This window comes from Syngnathoides biaculeatus, chromosome 2 (assembly GCF_019802595.1).
Source record: "Syngnathoides biaculeatus isolate LvHL_M chromosome 2, ASM1980259v1, whole genome shotgun sequence".
Taxonomy (NCBI): domain Eukaryota; kingdom Metazoa; phylum Chordata; class Actinopteri; order Syngnathiformes; family Syngnathidae; genus Syngnathoides; species Syngnathoides biaculeatus.
Genome location: NC_084641.1, coordinates 38,792,114 through 38,808,147, shown reverse-complemented (window position 1 = coordinate 38,808,147; position 16,034 = coordinate 38,792,114). Strand labels below are relative to the sequence as shown.

The 16,034-nt window shown below is 40.9% G+C and overlaps 1 protein-coding gene and 1 pseudogene across 6 annotated transcripts in view; one reads left to right on the top strand and one right to left on the bottom strand.

The window, feature by feature from the left end:
* pard3ba (par-3 family cell polarity regulator beta a) overlaps positions 1-16,034 on the bottom strand; it is a 221,625-nt gene that overhangs the window by 4,384 nt on the left and 201,207 nt on the right. The window contains exons 24-25 of one of the 6 annotated variants that reach the window (XM_061803705.1): positions 12,466-12,655; positions 11,180-12,162 (exon numbers count right to left, since the gene is read on the bottom strand). The exons of 4 other annotated variants lie outside the window; for them this stretch is intronic. In XM_061803705.1, the coding sequence (XP_061659689.1) occupies positions 12,511-12,655 (145 nt within the window). In that variant the 3' untranslated portion in view covers positions 11,180-12,162; positions 12,466-12,510. Of the gene's footprint in view, positions 1-11,179; positions 12,163-12,465; positions 12,656-16,034 lie in introns of those variants that run through there. One more of the 6 variants, XM_061803714.1, reaches the window with a different exon arrangement.
* Positions 9,942-10,060, top strand: LOC133497343 (5S ribosomal RNA; annotated as a pseudogene).

Sequence of the window (16,034 nt, the reverse complement as noted above, 5' to 3'; positions counted from 1 at the left end):
GGGAGTGGCCTTGCCCATTTCTGAGGCCGGCAACACTTACCAGAGCAAAATTAAATAACCAACGATGAGCAAATGCTCGCTGCTCTGGGCTGCCGTAACGACCTGGACAAGTGGACACAACCCTCAACTTCAACTTGCTCCACTCCTGCCGAGTGAAACACTGCAGGGACATTGTGGTTTGAACCTCTTTTATCTCTCTTTTTCTTCTATCTTCATATGGGTTCGGACCCTTACTTTAGCTTAGCCTAGGTAGTATGTGAATTCTCTACCTTGTGTTTTGACTTTGTTTATTTGATTGTCTTTACTTGATTATCTGCAGCCCTATGGTTGGCGCAAGCAAGTGCAATCTGGAGGCCAGTCCCAAGCCCGGATAAATGCAGAGGGTTGCGTCAGGAAGGGCATCCGGCGTAAAACTGTGCCAAACACAATGAGCGTTCATCAAATGAATCCCATATTGGATAAGTAGTGGCCCGGGTTAACAACGTCTACCCCCGGGACTGTTAACCTGCAGGGCGTCGGTGAAAATTCAGCTACTGTGGGTCGAAGACAAAGAAGAGGAGGAAAGCGCGTTAGTCGGCAGAAGAAGTAGAGGAAGGCATAGAGCCTACAACTGAATGTAGGGACTTTGAATGTTGGGACTATGGCAGGAAAAGGTCAGGAGTTGGTTGACAAGATGATTAGGAGAAAGGTTGATATACTGTACTGCATCCAAGAGACTGGGTGGAAGGTAGTAAGGCTAGAAGTTTAGGAGCAGGGTTGAAATTATTTTACCATGGAGTAGATGGGAAGAGAAATGGAGTAGGGGTCATTCAGGTCTTTGAGGGTCAGAATTCTAGCTGATAGACAGGTGTTCAAATAGTTATTTGCAGCTGTATCACATAAAATAAATCGTAAAAAAAAAAATCATATTGTGAGTTCTGTATTTTTCTTTTTAGATTATCTCTCTCACAGTGGATAGTCACCGACGATGAAAATTTCAGATCCCTCCAGGATTTGTAAGTGGGAGAACTTGCAATATAGCAAGGTGTTGAAATACTCATTTTCTTCAGTGTACCTTCAGACAAGAGGAGAAGTACACCCTGAATGGGTTACCAGCCAATCGCAGGGCACAGAGGAACAAACAGCCATTCACATACACATTACCACCAACAGGCAATTTAGAGTCTTCAATTAACGTACCATGCATGCTTTTTCAGGGGTGGGAGGAAACTGGACTACATGGAGAAAACTCATTTGGACACCGTGCCCCCCATAGTCATCTTCTAATTAATTAATTAATGTGTTTATCACTGTGATGAACACGCCATTACATATGCACATATAAACACATCTGCCAGCAACACACTTGTCATCAAGTGAGTCCCTGCTCACTTAAGACGTTAATGGCAATATGTGTTACATCTCAATGTCCAATAGTCACATCCACTTATATGGTTGCCACAGTGGGATCACCAAAATATATCTTAAGGTGGCATATTTTTAGGTTTGCATCCCACAGATTTAAGACCAGAAAATGAGCAGTGTGTGATGATTTCTTCAAACGTCAGAAACATATCAAACCTACCAAGCATATAGTTAACTCAGACTTAATTACCCTAACAGAGTGCGACTGACCTCAAACAGGCCTTGCTCTACAGAAGCCACTTCGACAGCCTCAAACTGAGCTATGTCAACAAGAGGCACACGTGCCCCCTTCCGCAATGGCCTCTGTGTACGCTCCTTCTACAGTATGGTGAGCAATGACAGTATATATACATAGCATCACTGGCGGGTTGTACTTGAATTTCTCACAAATTCGTTGGAAGATTATGAGCAAGTCATCAGTGTGTGTGTGTGTGTGTGTGTGTGTGTGGGTGGGAGGTTGAGGGGTGGGGTGGAGCAGTCAGGCTAAAGTAGTGAGCGGTCATACTTTGGACAAAGGCGAGTGATTGTGGAATGGAGCCATGCCGACAGAAGAAAATCTGGAACATTATTGTTAATGATGGAAACAGATGGATTTCTTTGTCCCTGACTGCAGAAACGCTCAGTTGCTGTAGCAGCTGGTATCAAGTTTCCTCGAGCCTTGGGAGTTCATATTAAGTTCGCCTGGCCTCTATATGTCTACAAGCTTCTATTCTGGGTAAAAATGACTTTTGAGGCTTTACAGACAGTTTCTTGTGCACTTGTACATAACAGTCCTGTGTATTCCTTTTTGAGCTCACGGGGAACACTGAGACCCCAAAGCGTTTACCTTTTGATTTATTTATGATGCCATGATTCTATTTTCCCATACCCAGCTCTGAGAGGACTTGTGGCAAAGGGAAGCATAACGACAGACAAACAGAGGAGAAATACAAATGCGGGTGGGAGGCTTTATGAAATCACAGCATTATTGTAAGCAAGTAGAACCACAGGCGTCCCAGCCATTGTCAAGTAGGTTGCCATGCCACAAATAGCAATGGAGCGAATTGATAGCAATTGGCTTGTATGGCTTGGGTTCATGTGTTGAGCTGAGCCCTAGCACCAACTCTCAAATTGAGCACCAGATGTCGCCAAACAAAATTATACTTGATTGGGTCACCAGCATGGCAAAGATCTCTCTGATAAACGTAGCCTTCCCACTTAGCATCTCATTACAATGCATACGTATACCAAAGTCAGTAAACTTATATAAACCTGATTATTTTTCATATCTTTGTATTGCATACATACTTCAGTGTTAGCAACCTTAAGAACCCAATTATTGTCATATCTTTGTATTCACATCTTGTTTTTTACATGAAGACATCAACAGGATGCAGCTGCCGCTCACACCCAACGGTTTTTCAAGACGTTTGCAGCGTCACTGAGCTACTGAACAGGAAGCCCGTCACACGCAAATCACCACACAGGAGATTTCAACTATTTTTCCATTAAACCTTTAGCAGAAAATATGATGCTTTGAAACCGCTTTGTAAAAAGAATATAACCTGTGTATGACTGTCTCTCTCAGACAAGGCAACACATGATGAGCAACCAACTAAAACAAGCCTGAGAAGGAGAATTGTATTGAAAAGAATGTTGAATGTCATTTATGCTATTGCTCAAAAACTAGGGTGAAACCGAACGCGAGTTTGTGGTTACATTTTTAAAAATGCACTTACTGATTAAAGGGAAGATGACAAAATTGAGTGAAGCTAAGAGGGGCGTGACAAGTCAAGCCAGGGATGGCGAAAGGGGCCTAATAGGATAGCCAAGTGAGCCCTTCCCACTGGGCGTGGATTCAGCCAACACTTTCCAGAATGTTCCACCAAAAAGCTATAAAAAACCTTGGATATGGAAGTCCGGGGCTTTTTGTTCGGTTCTCGCTGACAAAGAGACAAGGTCTTTCTATAGGTGTAATAGTCGAATGGCAAGCTGGCGTGGAGAAGTCTTAGAGCAACTTGAAATGCTTATTTTTGACGACTCCATTTAAGATTGGGCGCAAGTAAAACAAATACTATAATAAGGTAATGGCAGGATAATACCAGCGATATTATGTGGTTACCTATGAAGGACAAGTTGTCTTGACAATTTATCCTTAATCCCGAAAATTCTTATTACTAAATTGGGCTTCGAGCTATGTAGGACTTGATCACCCCTAACAGGCTCACTCAAAAATGTCAATTTTCCCGAATTTCTGATGCTTTTGAATGCTTTGAATCTTACTTAATTTATATTCCTTTTTACTATTTTTATCATTTATCTCATCCTACTTACCATCAGTATTATCATTTTAATCATTTTTCCTTTTATTGATTTATGTTCAATTAATATTGAATTTTGCCTTTACATCGCAATCGTACCCCACGTCTGGCGGGGATGACTGTCGAGTAATGAATGTTAACTGAACAATTTTCATCATTTTATTGAATACTTAAAACTTCCATCTACATCTATCTTTGTCATTCTTATATTGAGTTGTCTCATTATTACCATTCTACCTCATTAAAGACATTAACATCATTTAGTCGTAAAATTCCATTTTAATCAGTCACTCATTGATAATCTCCATCTTAACATAAAACTAATCCGTACGATCCTAACCAGGATTGTTAAATTTACTAGGTCAATGACAAGTGCAATCGATTCATAAGAGATGAAGTTGCTGTAAAAGTGGAGCGATCACTTTTCACCTTGTTACTCTATAAGGTAACTTGACAAGTGCTGATAAGTGAGGGCAGACCGAATTGGCTCTGCAAAACTAAAGGCAGTTAGTACACCTAGGCGAATTCATCTCAACACCGACTTAAGAAGCTCCTGCCCTCCTGCACGCACAACGTTAAAGTCGGCTGGGGTAAAGGGGTAGCTTTGCCCTTTAACTGGAGAGTTGGTCAGGACATTTCTCCCGATTAGTCCTGCGGATAAGCGGAATCTGACACCATGCATGTGACAAAACCAGCAAAAGACCTTTCATTTTTTATACTGATGATGACCCTGTGAGCACAAATGCAGTGAGTTGGACAAACACAGCTGAAATGGGAAGTCAAACTCCATATCACAGTATGTTGTTTAACTATAAAAGGTGGCTTCACTGTTTGAAATACAGCATGCAGGAGGCGCAGCCGTTGAGGGCTGATTAAGAGTTAAAATTAGCACCTCTCCAGAACTTTTTATTATAATTAAATAAGTTGCACTGAGCTCTTCAAAATGACTCCTTCAACAGCTAGATAGATGAAATGGATGATTACTTTACATGCAGTAAAAAAAAGCAAAATTTGCTTACTAAGATGGATGACAAGCACAACGTGAAAATATCCCATTGACCCGAATTGAGAGAAACTGGGAGGCAACACCATTACCATATGCTGCGTTAGAGGAGTTTCTTCTATTCTCCCATTTTCACTTTCACCAGTGCCAAAGGCTTCACATCGTGAAAAATTGGCCGAGAAACCCAAGTAACTGGAAATACTGTACGTGTGTGTGTATGTGTAAACGACGATGAATATGAATGGAACGTCCACTGAGGGTACTTCATGCAAACCTGGCACAAAGTGGAGGGGTTCCACAACACTGAGAACAGTCAAGAAGGTTATTCTTTGTTGTGTGAGAAGCGCCAGCAGGCACTGTCAAATTATTGGAATTGCATGTTCATTTTGAATTTGACCGAGTAGCTAACAGGAACAGTTTACATTATCGGACCAACTACACATGGATAACATGTATGCAGTATTCTTAAAAAAGTATGTTACTCATAGAATCCTTTGCCAGAAAGACAATTTTTCAAGAACCACAATACCAGTGATAGTAAACTGGCGGAAAAAGCACAGTTAATAAAGTGTTAAAGAACAAAAGGGGAATCATACAAGGGGACTGAAACACAACAATGAAAATGAAAAATTATTTGGTGCGCCATTGTGAAGTCACCAATTGCTATACATAAAATACATCCATCCATTTTCTTAGCCACTTATCTTTAGGAGGGTCAATGGAGTGCTGGAACACACTCCAGCTGTCATCGGGTAAGAGGCAGGGTAATAATTGCCTGATGGGCAATTGAGAGTATCCAATCAATGGACGTTACTGGGATGTGGGAGGAAACAGGAGTGCTCAGAAAAAACCCATGCAGGGACGGCGAGAACAAGCAAACGCCACACCGGTGGGGCTGGGATAGAACCCAAATCCTCAGAAGTGTGAGGCCAATGCTTTAGAGCGACACCACCGTGCCGCACTGGTTTTGACGATCGTTGCCTGATCTTCAGAAGAACCCTGCATCCTATGCTCATTAGCTGCATATCAATTAGCCAACCATCAGCCTCACCAGAAGCGACCATCATAGACCATCCTAATCCAATCCACTTCAGGGAATGGTTCACGGGAGGGGCTGTGATTGGATAACTTGGGGCTGGGTCACTGTGCCCTGATCTACTGCTTTGAATTGATAATGATGTTAAAGTTGTCCATATGTCAGACCACATATGTCATCCGCAGTGTTGCGTGGGTGTGGTTGGATTGTAACCTTCACCTAAGGGAGCGGCAGACAAGAAGCTCTGTAACACTACCATCCTCTCGAGGGCGATGTTTGACATGCAACCATTGCCAGATCATGCTTAAAAATCTTCTTAATTCAAATGGTAAGCACAAACTCCACATCCTCTGCCTGCAGCCCAAAGCTTCGACAAGTGAGTTTGACTTAACACTGGATTAATAACAATGATGTCTGACACTGGAGTAACATGATTGGAAAAAGACAACACAAGTACATTTTGGTCTTGAAATGAAGAATCACCCTTCCCACGTGATTTCATTTGCAGCGATAAAAGTTGTACCTACAGATTGACAGAGTACTTTACGTTAGATTACATTGCCCATTACATGGGCAATTGTTTTTTGCATGTAGACAATTCAAAAAAACAGAATTGTATCAGAGAGCCACACTATTGGTAACTAGAACTTAATTCTCAACTTTGGCCCATTGTAAAATGCATTAAATTAAAGATTTTGAATAGTAGTTACTCCTAATGGGAACAAAAGTATCTTCTTCTTTTCCTTTTGGCTTGTTCCATTAGGGGCCTCCACAGCACGTCATCTTTTTCCATGTAAGCCGATCTCCTGTATCTTCCTCTCTAACACCAACTGCCCTCATGTCTTCCCTCACAACATCCATCAACATTCTTTTTGGTTTTCCTCTCACTGTTTTTTTCCATCCTCAGCACCCTTCTACCAATATACTCACTCTCTCGCCTCTTGACATATCCAAACAATCTATGTCTGCTCTCTCGAACTATGTCTCCAAAACATCCAACTTTGGTTGTCCCTCTAATTAGCTCATTTCTAATCCTATCCAACCTGCTCACTCCAAAAGAGAACCTATTCATCTTCATTTCCATCACCTCCAGCTCTGCTGCCTGTTGTCTCTTCAAAGCCACCGTCTCTAATCCGTACATCAAGGCTGGTATTACCACTGTTTTAGAAACTTTATCCTTCATCCTAGCAGAGACTTTTCAGTCACATAACAAACCAGATACCTTCTGCCAGATGTTTAAACCTGCTTGGACCAGTTTCTTCACTTCCTTCCCACACTCACCATTGCTCTGGATTGTTAACCCCAAGTATTTGAAGTCATTTACCTTCACTGTCTCTTCTCCCCATAGCCTCACACTTCCCATTCACGCAAATATACTCTGTTTTACTTGCTCTTGCTCTTTTGCCTGGCAGCTTCATCCTCAGCAACCTTCTACCAATATACTCACTCTTTCACATCTGGACATGTCCAAACCATCGAAGTCTGCTCTCTCAAACCTTGTCTCCAAAACATCCAACTTTGGCTGTCCCGCTAAGTAGCTAATTTCTAATCCTATCCAACCTGCTCACTCCGAGCGAGAACCTCAACATGTTAATTTCTGCCACCTCCGGTTCTGCTTCCTGTTGTTTCTTCAGTGCCACCGTCTCTAATCCGTACATCATGGCCAGCTTCGCCACTGTTTTATACATTGTTTTATAAACTTTACCCTTCATCCTAGCGGAGATTCTTCTGTCACATAACACACCAGAAACCTTCCACCAGCTGTCCCAACCTGCTTAGACGCGTTTCTTCACTTCCTTACCACACTCACCATTGCTCTGGATTGTTGACCCTAAATATTTGAAGTCGTCCACCCTCGCTATCTCTTCTCCCTGTAGCCTCACTCTTCCCCCTCCACCCTTCTCATTCATGCACATATATTTTGTTTTACTTCAGCTAATCTTCATTCCTCTCCTTTCCAGTGCATGCCTCCATCTTTCTAATTGTTACTCCACCTGCTCCCTGCTTTCACTGCATAAAACAATATCATCTGCAAACATCATGCTCCAAGAGAATTCCAGTCTAACCTCATCTGCCAGTTTATCCATTACCACAGCAAACAGGAAGGGGCTCAGAGCTGATCCCTAAAGCAGTCCCACCTCCACCTTAATTTTTTCTGTCACACCTACAGCACACCTCACCACTGTTCTGCTGCCCTCATACATGTCCTGTATATATAATATGTACATATTTCTCTGCCACACCAGATTTGCGCATGCAGTACCACAGTTCCTCTCTTGGTACTCTGTCATAGGCTTTCTCTAGATCCACAGACACAATGTAGCTCCTTCTGACCTTCTCGGTACTTTTCAATTAGCATTCTCAAGTCAAATAATTCATCTGTGGGACTCTTTCTAGGCATGAAACCATACTGTTGCTCACAGTTAACGACTTCTGACCTGAGTGTACCTTCTACTACTGCTTCCCATAACTTCATTGTGTGGCTCATCAACTTTATTCCTCTATAGTTTCCACAGCTCTGCAAATGGGAATAAAAGTATCATGCGTATAAATATAAGGTTTGGTGTAAATATTTATATGGTCTATCTGAAATTGTGGCGTGTCAAATAAAATCCTCCTATACAAGTAAACAAAAACAGTCATCACATCAGTGCTATTTATTTTTAACGTTAATCTCCATAAACAGTGAAACTTGTAAATCTTCACTTCATTTTAATTTTTGAGTGTGAAATAATCCAGTCTGTCTTGGACTTGAATAAGGGTGTTGAAATCTGTCTGAATGTTTATGATGACTATGCGAAGGACATTTGAGGATCTTAGTTGAGATTTATTGAACTTGATCACTGACAATGTCATACAGTGCTGTGAAAAAATATTTGTGATTATTTTTTCACATCTCTCATAAAGGTTTCAAATCATCAAACCAATTTTAATATGACTCAGAGACAACAGTAAATATAAAATGAAGTTTTCAAATGACAATTCAATTTATAAAGGCACAAAAAAAAGCAAACCTTTCTGACCCTCTGTACAAAAGTAATTGTCCCCTAAACCTAATTGCTTTTGCCACCCTTGGGAGCATTAACAGAAATGAAGCGTTTGTGATAGTTGTTGATTCTTTCAAGTCGCTCTGGGGGAATTATTTCCCACTGTTCTTTGAATTCTGCCATATTGGAATGTTTTCTCGCATGAACTGACCGTTTAAGGTGACACCACAGCATCTCAATTAGATTTAAATCCATACTTTTACATGTGCACTCCAAAACCTTATTTTTATTTTTTAGCCATTCAGAGGTGGACTTGCTGTTGTGTTTTTCGGATCGTTGTCCTTCGGCATGATCCAAGAGGGCACGAGTTTGAGGACACAAACTGATGGCCGGACACTCTCCTTCAGGATTTTCTGGTACACAGCAGAATTCATTGTTCCATCAATCACAGCAAGTTGTCCTGGTCCTGAGGCAGCAAAGCAGCCTCACACCATCACACTGCCATTACCATGATTCACTTTTGTCATAATGTTCTGTATATAAAATGCTGTACAATTTTTATACCAGATGTAACAGCCGCAAAAAGTTCCAAAAAGTTCAATTTTTTACTGGTCAGTCTACAGAATGTTTCTCCAAAAGTCAAGGATCATCAAGATGTTTTTGGGCAAATGTGAGACGAGGTTTTGTATTTTTCTCTATCCCATAGATGGCATTTTTGGCATTTTATTCTTATGGTTTTTTCCATTTGTGGATAATGACCCCCAAAACCTTCCTAATGTTTCCAGACTTATGGATTTCAATCACTTTTTTCTCATTTTTTGTTGAATTTCTTTGGATCATGGCAAGATGCATTGGTTCTCGAGATAGTATAACACCCTCAAATTCTTTGACAGATTCTATTTAAGTGATTTCTTGATTCCACAAGTATGGTGGTAACCAGCTTTTGGTATGGCTTGTGAAATTGAACTCACCTCTCCCAAATTTGTGGTTATTCACAGTGAGTTTATGATTTAACAAGTGGCGCAATTAGGTTTTCACACAGGGTCAGAAAAGTTTGGATTTTTTGTGCCTTAATAAATGGAATTATCATTTGAAAACTGCATTTTGTATTTCCTTGTATTTTTTTGTCTGAGTGATACTAAAATTTGTTTAAACCTGTGTGATAGGTATGCAAAAAAAAAAAAAAAAAAAAAAAAAACAAACAAAAAAAACCTTACAGCCATGCTACCCTGAGAACGCCCGATCACGTCAGATTTCGGAAGCTAAGCAGGTTTGGCCCTGGTTAGTACTTGGATGGGAGACCACCTGGGAATACCAGGTGCTGCAAGCTTCTTTTCCCGGCTAAATGCAGAGGGGTTGCGTCAGAAAGGGCATCCGGAGTAAAACTGGTCCAACATTTTTCCCAGTCAAATTTGGAAAACCCTCTATTGTCACACCTGCCAGCTTGTCCCATTTCAGTCCTAATTTGTCATAACATGCTGTTACCTCTGAACAAGTCATTCCCAACACTGGTCCCTATCATTGCTTGCAAGGCTGCCTGCTCCTGCGTGATTTGAAAGTTTGCAGTTATCCCACGTAAGAAGATGAGCAGGTGGGCACTATCACGTACATCACAGTTCTCATCCAACGGCAACAAAAAATAGTTCTGATGTTCAAGCAGAAGCTCCAAATTTCCAGTGATGCCCTCAACCCACCTCGTTACAGTGCATATGGAGAGAGTCACCTTCTCAAATGTTCCCCTTCTTGCATGCTTCTTCTCCTCTCCTTTGTCCTGTTCTTCCTTAACTGGCTGTGATGCTACAATCTCAAGTAACACCCTTTTTTTGTTGTTGGATAGATATGGAGTGACTTCGTTCTCATTTTGTTTACAGTTGGTGCTTTTTCTGTCTATTTTTATCTTTCTCACTCTAGAAATACTGCTCTGTTCGACTGATTGATCCTCATCCTCAATAAAATTTCAATTAAAATAAAAAAAAAAAAAAAATCACAGACGAAGCTCAAAATAACTTCTGTGACACAGAAAAACTGTTCCGCAAAAAAATTGCTCCCCTTTTTTCCGGGCAGCGCAACCCAGTCCAACAAGCACTAATTAAAAAACTTTCCGTCAAAAACACCCTATGATGCAAAACGACCGCGAAAAATGACATAGTTTGTCCTGACGGCTGCATCTCTGGGTGTGCAGCGTATTGTAAAAAATCCTCGTTGGCTTCACAGTTGTTAGCAACGCAACAGACTCCTGTGTGTGCTCTTCATTGGACAGATTTCTGTATTCATCCTCATGTTTTGGTCAGCTTGTTAAAATCTATTCACAAAGCAAACAGTACCACATTTACATTTTTTTACATTTTACTTTTGGAAAGAAACATTGAGAGTCCATGTCTTGTTGAAAACACGACATTTGTTGTCAACTTTTCTTCTCTTGCCATGATCTCACATCTTGAGGGTAACATAGCATTACTTGTTGCTGCTTACCTACACTCACGGCTAATAACTCGCACGTGCGTTCGCGCGGAAGTAAAGGCATATGTAACACTTTTCAAGATAAAAGCAAAAGAACTGTATTGCACACATAGCATACATATTTTTCTAAATTTCTTTTCTAATTTATGATTGGCCTCACACATGCCGGACGGATGCGGCCCATGGGCCATAGAATGTATAGGTCTGCTCTTATGGTTTCCCTCTCTTTATGCGATCCCATCTGTGAGACTCTTTGCCTGTGAATTATCCAAATAGTCACAAATACATGCACATACACACAGAAACTCTCTCTTCCTCCTGTCTTTCCAGCTGCAGCCCTGGCCAGCAAAGGCAGGCACAATGTATGCTAATGAGAGCGATGCCAATGGCAGAGCCACACTCATTTTGAGAGGAATGGCTTTCAATAATGGTGGCTCCCAAGGGGGTTTTGCACTAAATTCAGCTTGCACTATCAAAGACACATTCAGTTCACTGCCTCGTTTTCTTGCTTTCTTCCTCTGACTATGGTTTTTTTCTCACCTTGCTGAAGAAACAAAATAAAATACCACATTTAGAAGATATTTTTGTTGGTTCTGCCTCTTGCCACTTCTGCTGTCATGCTTCTTCACAATTCTGACTCATCTTGCATTTTGTTGCAATTCTCTAGGCAAAATAAAACCGTATAGGAGTACATCACCCATGATATGCAGCAGGTCGAAGAGATAAAACAATTCAGTTATTTTTTACTTAAGTACATTTAATTAAGCATCAAGTAAATGTTTGTGACCCTTTCCCTGCAAGGGGCAACGGTGAGAAGTTTAGTAAGTTATTCTCGCTAAACTGGTAGATGCCTAGCTTCTGTAGTGAAGACGAGGAGGACACCAGTTTCTAGACAGTTGGAATTCGTTCTGGAGGACTCCTGGCTTGATGAGCGTAGACGGCCGTCACCCTAACAGGGTAGGTGCCACCACTCTTTCGAGAAACATAAAGTAGAATACTGTTTGAGCCTTCCATGAGAGTTCACAATAGAGTAAGCCAGGACACAGCAGATTTGTGGGCCTGTGATTATGGGTATGGAGTCTGAAACGTGAAGTTAACTAGCACTATGTTGGACTCTAACAACACAGTCCTATATTTAAATTACAGCAACTACTACACATTCTGATCCATTACCCACTAATGCATTACAGCTTGTGCTTTCAACTGAGGTAGTACTGTGTGACGAGTTTAAGCACTCTCCCCCAGTTTGTTCTGCGGAATCGAATTGGGAAATACCTACCAGATTCCTGCAGTATTAAGCTCTCAACACGATTACTGGTTCTAGAGAGAGACCCAGGGACGACCCAGACCAGGGTGGAGAGACGTCTCTCGGCTGGCATGGGAACGTCTCGGGATCCCGCTGGAAGAGCTGGATGAAGTGTCTGGGGAAAGGGAAGTCCAGGCGTCCTTGCTAAAGGTACTATCCCTGCGACGAGACCCCATAAGCACGAGATGAAGGAATGAATGAATACTCTGGGGGCAAATAGACTCGGTAAGCCCACTTTCATGAAAGTAAGTCTTATCAGAACACTTTCCTCAAAAACTTTGCTCACCAATGAACTTATCAGAGGCAATCGTAACAGGACTGGTCTTTGAGAGACTTGGTTAATATCAAAGGGTCTTTTATCACTTAGAGGTGTCTCCCCCAAACCAGGTGAGTTCACTTATTCCACATTCTATTAAGAAGGGAAGAAGGTGTCACCCTCATTTCTGAATCCCGCTTTCAATCTTAACACTAACTCAAACATCGACGTTAAAAGATTTAAGGCTCTTATGTTATCCATGCTACCATTGCCATTTTACAGTGAAAAAAATAAGTATTTGAACACCCTGCTATTATGCAAGTTCTCCCAATTAGAAATCATGGAGATGTCTGAAATTTTCATCGTAGGTGCACTGTGAGAGAGATAATTGAAAAAGAAAAATCCAGAAATCACAATGTATGAATTTTTAATGATTTATTTGTGTGATACAGGTGCAAATACATTGAGGAAAATAAGTATTTGAACACCCTACTATATTGCAAGTTCTCCCACTTAGAAATCATGGACGAGTCTGAAATTTTTATCGAAGGTACATGTCCACTGAGAGAGATAATCGAAAAAGAAATCACAATGTATGATTTTTTAACGATTTATTTGTGTTATACAGCTGCAAATAAGTATTTGAACACCTGTCTATCAGCTAGAATTCTGACCCTCAATGACCTGTTAGCATACCTTTGAAAGTCCACCTCCACTCCATGTATTATCCTGAATCAGATGCACCTTTGTCAGGTCGTTAGCTGCATAAAGGCACTTGTCCACCCCATACAATCAGTAAGACTCAAACTTGTAACATGGCCAAGACCAAAGAGCTGTCCAAATACACCAGAGACAAAATTGTACAAGTCCACATGGCTGGAAAGGGCTACGGAGAAATTGCCAAGCAGCTTGGTGAAAAAAGGTTCACTGTTGGAGCAATCATTAGAAAATGGAAGAAGCTAAAGCTAAACATGACGGTCAATCTCAATCAGTGTGGAGCCCCATGTAAGATATCACCTTGTGGGGTCTAAATGATCCTTAGAAAGGTGAGGAATCAGCCCAGGACAACACGACAGGACTTGGTCAATGACCTGAAAAGAGCCAAGGTGACTGTTGGTAATACACTAAGACGTCATGGTTTGAAATCATGCATTGCACGGAAGGTTCCCCTGCTTAAACCAGCACATGCCAAGCCCCGTCTTAAGTTTGCCAATGACCATTTGGATGATACAGAGGAGTCATGAAAGTTTTGTGGTCAGATGAGACCAATATTGAACTTTTTATTCATAATTCCACATACCGTGTTTGGAAGAAGATGAATGATGAGTTCCATCCCAAGAACACCATCCCCACTGTGAAGCATTTTTGTGGTACATCATGCTTTGGGGGTGTTTTTCTGCACATGGGATAGGACGACTGCACTGTATTAAGGAGAGGATGACCGTGGCCATGTATTGTGAGATTTTGGGGAACAACCTCTTTCCCTCAGTCAGACCATTGAGGATGGGTCGTGGCTGGTTCTTTCAACATGACAATGACCCAAAGCACACAGCCAGGAAAACCAAGGAGTGGCTCCGTAAGCAGAATATCAAGGTTCTGGCGTGGCTTAGCCAGTCTCCAGACCTAAACCCAATAGAAGACCTCTGTAATTGCAAACAAAGGCTACGGTATATATATTCAATATTAACATTGGTTTACTCAGGTGTTCAAATACTTATTTGCATTGTGATTTCTGGATTTTTCTTTTTAGATTATCTCTCTCACAGTGGACATGAACCTACAAATAAAAATTTCAGACCACTCCATGATTTCCAAGTGGGAGAACTTGCAATATAGCAGGGTGTTCAAATACTCATTTTCTTCACTGTATCTCAGTTATCCACTGCCCCAGGCCCTTACGCTGGTTTTTAGATGGATCTTCAGAATTTATTGGTCTGTTGCTGACCCACGCTGATAATATGTCAATTAGGTTGACTAATAGTCATATAAATTCCCTGCCAGAAACAGTCAAGTGTTTCTGTCAATAATTGGTACTTTTGGTTTTGTGCAATTAATGCATGAACCAGTCTATAATAGTCATAATCCTTTAGATTTGGTTTTACCCTGGACAATGTGCCTTCAAATGTAAGGGTAATTCACTATAACATGGCTATAGCCCATTGTCATTGTTCTGACTGAAACCAAACCTATAGCAGCTGTAATATTAGTTCTTCAACCATTATTGGACTCACAGAAATATTGCCTCATTAGCTTCTTGTGTGGGTCGGTCCCATTTCGAATTTCACAAATAATTTTAATGTGGCGAAAATGCGACTAAACTTGAGGTGTGCCGTTTGGCACGCGGGGGGTGGGATGGGGGGTGATGTTTACTAAATTAGAAAGGAGAGAATAATATGGGCACCATTGCAGATACTCTTCCGGCTATCTTGTCTCATTTTGAAGATGTATCTTTTGACAGACTCACAAAACTCGTGAGAGCACCGTGCTTGCTTGACCCACTTCATTTGAAGTTCAAAGAGTAGTTTTTAATCTTAGGACATTCAATCCTAAATATACATTTGTCACTCTCCTCCGGCGCTGTACCTGCAGCTTTAAAGACAACTGTTATTTGACCCTTAATCAAAAGACCCAACCAAGAACCTGAATTTTTTGTAATTATAGCCCAATGTCAAATCTCTCATTTATTTAAAAAAATCATGAAAAAATCTGTACTCTTAATGAGCACATGGCCTCCAGATTCAGGGCGGACCAATCTAGTGAAACGGCCCTTGCAAAAGTGATGATCTTTTACTAGGTATGAATTGTAACACTTCATGAATATTATTATTATTATTTGACCTCAGCACTGCCTTTTTATAATGTTGTTTACAATACATTACCAAATCGCCTCAGAACACGTATCAGTATTACATGCCCATGGTTTAAATCTTATCTCTCAGATAGGACACAGCTATACGGATGTAATTCGTGGTAATGTGACCTATAAGTATTATAATGTCACTTCAATCCCGCAGTGATCAGTACTCAGCCTTTTGACTAGTATTTATTATGCTGCTGCTTGATGATATCACATTGAAATATAAGATTAGCTTGTCCTGTCATTATTTTTCTCCTCAACCCTGAGAAAACTTTTGACTAATGGCCCAGCTACACATCTCCACTTGTTTAAGGACAACACTCTGAGTTTTGACAAAAGCACCATTAAACAAATGAGTCAGGAAAAAATCTTGGTGTTATATTTGACCGAATCCTCTTCTTTTGAAAGCATAAAGAATATTACTT